The sequence below is a fragment of the Triticum dicoccoides genome, chromosome 7A, assembly GCF_002162155.2.
Source record: "Triticum dicoccoides isolate Atlit2015 ecotype Zavitan chromosome 7A, WEW_v2.0, whole genome shotgun sequence".
Lineage (NCBI taxonomy): Eukaryota > Viridiplantae > Streptophyta > Magnoliopsida > Poales > Poaceae > Triticum > Triticum dicoccoides.
The window spans coordinates 553,542,557-553,551,192 of record NC_041392.1 but is presented as its reverse complement, the minus strand read 5'-3'; the positions used below and the strand labels follow the sequence as shown (position 1 = coordinate 553,551,192).

Sequence of the window (8,636 nt, the reverse complement as noted above, 5' to 3'; positions counted from 1 at the left end):
CAACAGATGTAAATAGGCAATAGGGCACTAATGCTCCGGTAAGTGATGTAAAATTGGAATGACTAGATCATTTCAAACATACCAAGTTCTTTTCAAACTAACATAGTTCATACTACAAACTAGATCATATCAATACTACTTCACCATCGCCCTAGACATAAAACTACTCGTCGGACGCCGGATCGCTTACGAACTAGGCCCAGAATGAGTCTGGGTTGGGGTTGTCAGAGTCGTGGAGCTCCTCCTCCTCCTCCTAGTCGGCCTCGATGGGGATCACTGTCGAGGGGCCGACCTCGTCTTCCTTCTTCACCTGCTTCTCCTTCTTGAGGTCATGCTTTCAATAGAACTCCAACTCGTTGTGAACTTGTTGGGGATTCTCCCACGCAAAACCTCGCCATCGCCCCTTCATCACTCTCGCCGGGAGAAATGTGGATCGCCGACTTCTTCTCTTTGATCGACCGTATGCTAAAAAGCTCTACATTTGTCTTTTTTGTGTAGCTCTCATTTTAACGTATTTCAATATAAAATTTACACATGTAAATTATGTCTCTAGGTATATGTGTATTTTTTTCAGAATTTTTTGAAGCAGAAATGTTTGAATTTTGAAGGTTCAAATCAAGGCCTCGATGGAGCTGTGTCTCCGTTTGGCATTTTTGACTCAGTACCAATATGCAGATTTGACAATATATGTGTGCGTTAGTGAAACATCATAAAACTATTTTTCATGACAAATAATGGCATGATTTTTTTGCTAATTGCTCAGCTAGATGGAGAAAGTTTGAGTACATGATTTATCGTATTGCTCATGATGCAACTCCCCTGAGTAGAATAGACTACCCAGCGGTTTTTAAATAGCTAACACTATTAGCGATTACCATACATTTCAAACATTCCTGTAAATGTAAACCTCTTTCCTATCATTTCAATGGGCTACATTAATGATCTCCCGGATATCTCCACAACAAATGTGCGCAATCAAAGCTACAAATCAAAATGTGCTTATAAGAATTGAGTTCATTCCTTGTGATCTCTGCCCTTCTTTCTCTTCCATTTGAGATATATTTGGAGAGAGAGGCCAGAAAAGACCATCACAACACTTCCCCATTGCTCCATGGACAGTGGGTTACCACTGATAACTGATGAGATGACGATGCTCATGAACTTGCGGGTGGTGGTGATTGTAGTGTTAGTAAGAGAGCCGAATCGGCTGATGGTCAGGAAGATGAAATTCTGACCCACGGCGCCGCATAGGCAGAACATGAGAATGTCCCAGGCCACCTCTGGGTTCTCCCGGCAAAAACTTACAGCCTCAAAACCGTTTGCGTATGGCCAGTTACTGAACAGTAATGGCGCCACAAACATAATTAAAGTATTGTATATGGTTCCCCAGAGGTTCATGCCAAGCATTATATCCCAAGGGTTAGTCTTGGGGAACCTGCAATAACACAATATTACTTCCCATTCAGAAATAATATATCACAATTTTGCTTTGAAGTGGAACTGATAGATATGTTTACCTGGACTTAATTAAATCTTGGGTTGAGTTAGTGTAGCCATCAAAAGCTAAGTTGAGGAAGCACAACCCATAGCCAAGCGGAGCATTAGGGTTAGCAAGCTTCTTGATAGTCTTCGAACTTGTCTGATTCAGTAAAAGCAAACAAAAAAAAATTAGGAGTGACTTTTTTAAGTACAATTATTTCAATGTGTCTTTTCTTAGGGCCTACTACATAAAAGCTAGCTAAGCAGAGAAATAGTTATAATGATTTTGATCATTTGATGTGTAGTTTGCTTCATCAGAAAAATGAACCATAAGGCATATGGCATAAATTATTTTTTCTAGGTTTAATACTATAGATCGGCAAGAGGTTTTAATGGTTTCAGGGGCACCATCAAAGGCATGCAATTGCTAGTTTGTTGATATATATATATGAAAATGAAGATTTCCTTACCTTCAACAATGCAAAGGATGACACGCCCCCAGCAACAAGGAAGGTGCAAAAGTACTCTGGAATTGTATACTTAACACCATAGAGTAGAGTTCCCATCAACATAACTGTGCATAATGAATCAACAGTTAGAAAAGAGCAGCACAAACCTGTCCAGGCTAAGAAGCATTACTCAAAACACTTAACGCAGATTACTCAGTAATACAGTTATCTATGTGACATCAACTATACATGGCTTGAGATTGGAAATGTAAACAATGCACATAAGGGTTTCCAGTTGTGCAGGGCGTACTGATAGCTGAAACAATAACATGGTGGCAAAATGGAATAAAATGCTCCATGTAATACAAAATGACCCACTCTCCACACGTGCTTGATTTAAAAATGGAACTGAAGCTCCAATAGTTTCAGTAGTGTACAGAGATTTGCCTGCAAGGCTACTTTAGTCATTTTTGGACAATTTTGTGAACAAAAAACGTCCTACATTATGGGACGGAGGGAGTAACATCCTAGTTCGTTTCTGGCAGCTACATATACTTGATAGTTAGTGGACATAGCAATAGTAGGTCATGTATGAATTTCCTCTTGATTCGACTGGAGACAATGATCCAGAATAACCTCGAGACCATATTTGTTTGATTTCCCTAGTTAATAATAGTGATGACATGCACAGGTTTTAGACATTCATAAAAAGGTGTACTCCACTTTACTTTACTCAGTAAATGATGAGGTGAACTGGCGTACCAATCACAACTTGACAACCATTATAGGCAACATCATATGAAAAAAAGTGTAAATAAAAACTGCATTGTATGCATAAATATATGCAAAACTCACCTGGAATCATCTTAGAAGATTTCGCCAAGACCTGTTACAGATAGAAAATAGTTCAAGATCATTGATCGCCAGTACTTTTGGGCATCATTAAGAAAAACAGCAATATTTCATCCATTTGAAGTGCATCTTTGCTATTTAACTAAATCATCAAATTCCAATTCCACACAAGGTTGAGATATGAAGCAGGCGTGTTACCACTTCTCTAATAGTTAGGGGACAAATTAGTTTTATGCCATGCACTCTCGCGTATATGATTAAGCATAGGTTGGAAAATATCAGTATACTCAAGATTGTACATAACTGTGATATCCAGTGGTAACTAAGTATCCCATTTAGGGCCTCTTTGATTCATGGGATTTCCAAAATGCAGGAATAGGAAAAACGTGGGATTGAAGTGGCATGTCATCTTGAATCCTACATGATTGTACAAGTGTTTGATTGTGCATAGGAAAAACGTAGGATTCTTTCAAAGAGGTTTGAGTGGATGGAAAATTTCCTATGAAATCTAGTGCAAATGAATCCTATGAAAAAAATTCTATGGTTTACAATCCTACGAATCAAACAACCCACATAGAAAAAAATCCTAAGGATAAGGAATAGAATCCTTCATAATTCCTTTGAGAATCCTTTGAACCAAAGAAGCCCTTAGGTTGGTATAAGCCCATACTGCTGCCTTAAGAACTCCAATCACCCATTGGCCAATTTCTTAGCACATTTAACTGACTCAAGACTAGAACATTTCTACTCCATAACCACCACTTACTACATTAACGATTAACCCAATCAGCACCTAATTGCAAATACAACATCCGCACAAAATACTGCACGCCAAAGAAGCTGAGACAGCAAAAGCAGCTGGATCCAATCCAAACCTGAGCCGGGTAGCTGATGTACTTGAGCGCCTCGATCCCCATGGTCGGGCCGATGGTGTTGGTGATGCTGACGCCCCAGTACTTGAGAAGCGGCGCCCGCCCGGCAGGACTGCTACCGCCCGACCACAGCTTGATCACTGCAGGAACCGAGCAAAGTCACGACCCCTTCACACGCAACCGCCATACAAGAGCAGCGAAGCCACGGCCGCATTCGGCGGGAAATGCAAAAGCGCGGCTCGAGGGTGCTCACTTATGAAGGACCAGACGAAGCAGACGACGTTCTGCGCGAAGTTGAGGAACGCGAGGTGGTCGAACCGCCGCTCCTCCGGCCCGAATCGCTTCGTCGATCTGAGTCGAGGGGAAAAGGCAGAGAACCCGGCGAACTCAGCCCTGTTTCTCTGTGTCGCGAGCCAACGCCATTGGGGATGGTGGGGGGGAGAGAGAGGGTGCTTACAGCGTCTCCTGGAGGATGCCCTGGGTGATGTAGGACGACCAGATCCCGGCGACGCAGAAGGCGAGCACGGCCACGCGCGAAGCCAGGCTGCCGCCGCCGCCGCCGCCGTCGACGCGGGGAGGGCCTCGGGCCCCGCCTCCGCGGCCCTGGCCCTTGCGCGCGGACACCATGGCGCGTTCGCTTGTGCGGTTGTGCTCGCCGGCGAGGGGGATCGGTCGCGGGCAGGCTCCCGGGGGTCGGAGGAGGCGGGTGTTATAGCAGTTGGAACCGCGGAAAAGGAGAGCGCGCGTCAGAGGAGTGACGTGGCGTGCTGTGGTTGGTCGGGAGGTGCCAGCGGGGACGCCGTATTGGCTGGGTTGGCGTGGAAGGACGGACCGGTCCGAGTCTCCGACTCCGAGGCTCCGTGCGGCTGAGCTCAACTCTTCTCGACTTTTCTTCAGATCGCGGTTAGTACTGGCCCAAAGGAGGGCACGCAGGGATGACTGGCCAAAGCTGCGTAAACACAATTCGGGAAAGAACTAAAGAGGCTGCGTGAACACGACGCGGACAAATCTACTGATTTTTTGGCGTAAACACGACGCCGACAAATCTAATGTTTTCCACACTCCATTTCCAAGGATTTGGCAGTGCTGATTATAAATCTGACATTTTTCTTGAACACAGTACAAACACAAATTTTTAAGGACTTGTATGTACGCTCCCATTTTAGCGCAGAAACGTACTCCTTCCGTAAAAAAAATATAAGAGCGTTTAAATTACAACTGTTAAAAAGACTTTCATTCGATTAACGAGAATTACAATCATTCTGCAAGAAACTAGCTAGGAAATTCGGGATGCAATCAATTCAAATACATCGTCTCCTATTTCACCCGAAAAAAATAAAAATACATCGTCTCCTACTGTTACTGGCTCGCGAAGCACATGGGTGCACCAACTCGTTGGCCTCTCTACCAACATGATTAAGCTCAAAGTTTGTCATCTCGAAGGTGCTTAATAATAGAGCATACAGGTTATATAATCTCCACAAGAAAAACGACGAACCATGAGCATGGAACGCCGACCCCTCCTATGCAGGTTTCATACGTAGTTTTGCATTCTGATTGTACCTAAGTATTGATTGCATTCTGAGTACGTCTCGATGAATAAAACACCTTTCCATTTATATCTATCCCTATAACGTTGTGCTTCACTTGGGGAACTACAATCCACTTGGATCTCATGCCATACTCGGGGGCTACCATTCACTCGGATTTCACGCCATACTCGGGGGCTACGATCTAGTTGGACGCCTGCTATTCTCATAGGAGTTGTTGGATTTCTTTGAAGAGGATGGGTGATGTAGCACAGCAGCAGAAAGTATTACCCTTAGTTAAGAACTAAGGTTTATCGAACCAGTAGAAGTCTACAGCTAGCAAAACAAGCATCACCTACACACAAACAAAAAAAATACTTGCACCCAACTTGGCAAGGGGGTTGTCAATCCCCTCGTCTTGCTAGTTGCAAGGTTCAAAGGCGTGAAATGCTAGGTTCGTATGAAGAGGAAAGATACCAAGGCCAGGAAGGAACGCTAGGTTCTAGGTTCCCCCTGGATCCGCCCAAGAGGTCGGTGGGAAGGTGTGGAACAAAGATGTGATCAATCGGAAGGAAGGAACTCATGACGAGTGTGCCGCTGGAAGAAGTCAAAACCCTAGCCGAGGTGCCGAAGGGGAACTGTGTGAGCCCTTCCTATCGTACACCTTACCCTATGATCACCCGCGAGAGGCTGAGACTGCAGTCCGATACATCTTGAGATTAACAAACATTCACAAACTCGCACGTATACTCAGCCCCACGAACGCACGCACGCACGCACGCACGCATAGCACGTAGTATTGTAGTTGAGGGAACATTGTTTTTTCCTAAACAAATATCATCAAGAAGTCTCAATAAGTCTAAGAAAATACGAGCATCCATGCTAAATCTAAGAATTGAATATGAGTGAATTGGTTCCATCGCAAAGATCCGAGTTACGCTTAATTCGCACAATAAAACTGATCTATGCCTATGCAACCAAAATGCCAAAGTAGGGACACTTAATTTTTATGAGTATGTGAACTGAGCGCCGGCCTCCTTATGTATAGTGAGTGAAAGAAATAATATTTCCAGCCAACTTATGCATAATTCCCAATACATTTTCTGTCTCGATGAATTGAGCTCGAACAGTAGAGCGACGACATGGGTAATAAGACTAAAACAAAGCAAACACCTAAATCCACCCAAAATTATTTATCTTACAATCCGACATGACAGCCAGATGCAAACTTCTTTGTACAAAAACATCCAAAGATGACACATCCATAGAACAACCCTCTATCCGCCGCCGCCGGAGAAGACAACCTCCACGACCGCAGCGATCATCGCCGTCGGGTCCCCAAAGATCACGCCGATGACGACGCGCGCGAAGAATCCGACAATCTTGAGGAAACGTTTGAAGCGCCTGGTGCTACTCTGAGCCTTCTTGAGCGCCAGCGCCACCTTCAAAGACGGGGCCTTATTCGCTTGCACGACCGTCTTCCCGCCGCCGTCATGGCTGCCGTGGCCGGACTTGAGGCTCTCGTAGGCCATCTCCTTCACGCAGGCCACGTGCAGGTAAACGGCCTCGCCGTCCCACTCGGAGCGGTACGACAAGAACTTGCGCCGGCAGCGGCGCCCCTTGCCGGTGCAGAGGACGCAGCTCCGGCTCGGCACGTGCTCGCGGCAGAGCTCGAAGGCGAGGCCGTCGAGGTCGACGCGCCGAGGCAGGCGCGCGCAGGACGGGTGGAGGTCGAGGTCGCGGTCGAAGCAGTGGTACACGAGGCCGAGCACCTTGTCGCCGCACGCGTCGCAGACCCGGTGGTCGGCGGGGTCGGGAGGCGGGGGCTCGTGGAGGAGCACGAACGCGCGCCCCTCGAACAACAGAGGGGTCTCCAGCACGTCCGGCGCGAGCGCGCAGCCGATGTGGAGGTCGAAGTCGCAGCCGCGGTGCTCGCCGTAGTGATCGCAGGTGTACCTCCCGCCGGCCCCCCTCTCCTTGCAGCCGTCGCACTCGAACTCCACGTCGTCGGTGGTGACAAGCAGCAGCTTGTGCTCCGGATGGATGGGGTGGGAGGCGATCTCAGCCGGCGGCGCCGGAGGAGCGCTCACGATCCCCTTCTTGATCTTCATGGTTCTCGCCGGCCGGCAAATGTCTGGACTCTCTGGGCAAAGCGAACGTCGGGTATTTATAGAGTTTCCAGGAGTGGCGCGCAAGTCCACGCTCTCAAGCAACCACTGCGGGGAAATTCATGGTTAAGTTAGCGTACTGCCCCAGTTGGCCAGTTCAAGGGAAATTCCAACAAGTTAGCGTACAGCCCGAACCGGCAAAAAGGCGTCGAATGGTCGGCGCCTCGGCGGCGTCTCCTAACGCGTGTTGACGTCTTGCTGGCCAACCGATCTCGATCCTACGCAGCAGACCGAAACCATGACAATTTTTTTTTTGCGGGGGCGAAACCATGACAGTTTTTCGCAAACACGCACAAACCCACCCTCCTCGGTCCCTTGTTCATTTGTCAATCATCTTTCTTTTTTGTGTGGATACGATTCTTTTTGCGGGTATTGTGGGTACGATTCAAAAAATTGATTCGACATCCTAAATATCCTTAGCTGCGCAAATGCAGCATCATTTTTTTATTGCGTCTGTGTTCATTTACGATATTTGATGATTTTCTTCTGGTCTTTTTTCCTCTAAATATTCTTTTGGTTTAGATTGGTCTTTTTAACCTCTTGGCCTTAGCGGCGACTACGACAATGACAACATTGAACAAATAAGCTGCAATTCCTTATCCGACAAGGCGTTCTGCTCCATGGCCGATGATGGATATGGGTGTCCGTTCAATGCTTCAAGCAAGGACAGGGTGACAACAACATCCTTGTGGTGGGTTTTTTTTTACGAAAAGGGTTAGATCTGTTATAAAGATTCGCCGGAAGTATAAAACACCTCAAACATAACAAAAATTACATCGAGGTCCATGGACCACCGAACGACCATTGCCGCCGGAATGAGCTGCCGACGCGCCACTGTCGCCGCTCCCATACCGGAGCCGGCCTGACCTTGTCAATGACAGTTGTGAAGTTTTCGCACGTGCCACTAGGACCAGTGCCCCGGAGTCGTAGTTTGTCGCCGTTGAATCCTTGAATAGGTCTGAAGAACCTGACACCAAATATCGTCGTTCACGACGAGAAACCCTAACCTCGCCGTCCCGAGGAGATGGCAGGAATCTACGTCGGAGCTCTGTCTAATCCTTCCCAACGAACGAATTTGAGGAGGACCGGAGCCTGGAAGACCGATCGAAGAAGAAGCTTCGCCATCTTGTGACATTGGGCTTCGCCTTTGCGAAAGCGTTCGCTCTAGCGTTGGCGCAGAGCACAGGAGGTTGTTCAAGAGCCAGTACCGACGGTAATTTACATTGGCGACAGATGGAAGCCAGTGAATTCGCGGTAGAAGGCTGACACGTCAGGTTCCCTCCTCTG

General features: G+C 47.0%; 2 protein-coding genes across 2 annotated transcripts; both read right to left on the bottom strand.

The window, feature by feature from the left end:
- Nucleotides 1–777: 777 nt before the first annotated feature.
- Nucleotides 778–4,331, bottom strand: LOC119329498 (UDP-galactose/UDP-glucose transporter 3-like). Its single transcript, XM_037602556.1, has 7 exons — nucleotides 4,110–4,331; nucleotides 3,906–4,003; nucleotides 3,656–3,792; nucleotides 2,784–2,814; nucleotides 1,950–2,053; nucleotides 1,518–1,639; nucleotides 778–1,435 (listed from the first exon to the last, which is right to left on the bottom strand). The coding sequence occupies exons 1-7, from the start codon at nucleotides 4,277–4,279 to the stop codon at nucleotides 1,015–1,017; spliced, it is 1,083 nt and encodes a 360-aa protein (XP_037458453.1). The 5' UTR covers nucleotides 4,280–4,331; the 3' UTR covers nucleotides 778–1,014.
- Nucleotides 4,332–6,276: 1,945 nt separating this feature from the next.
- LOC119334511 lies at nucleotides 6,277–7,301 on the bottom strand. Its single transcript, XM_037607071.1, has one exon. The coding sequence runs from the start codon at nucleotides 7,290–7,292 to the stop codon at nucleotides 6,459–6,461; it is 834 nt and encodes a 277-aa protein (XP_037462968.1). The 5' UTR covers nucleotides 7,293–7,301; the 3' UTR covers nucleotides 6,277–6,458.
- Nucleotides 7,302–8,636: the final 1,335 nt, after the last annotated feature.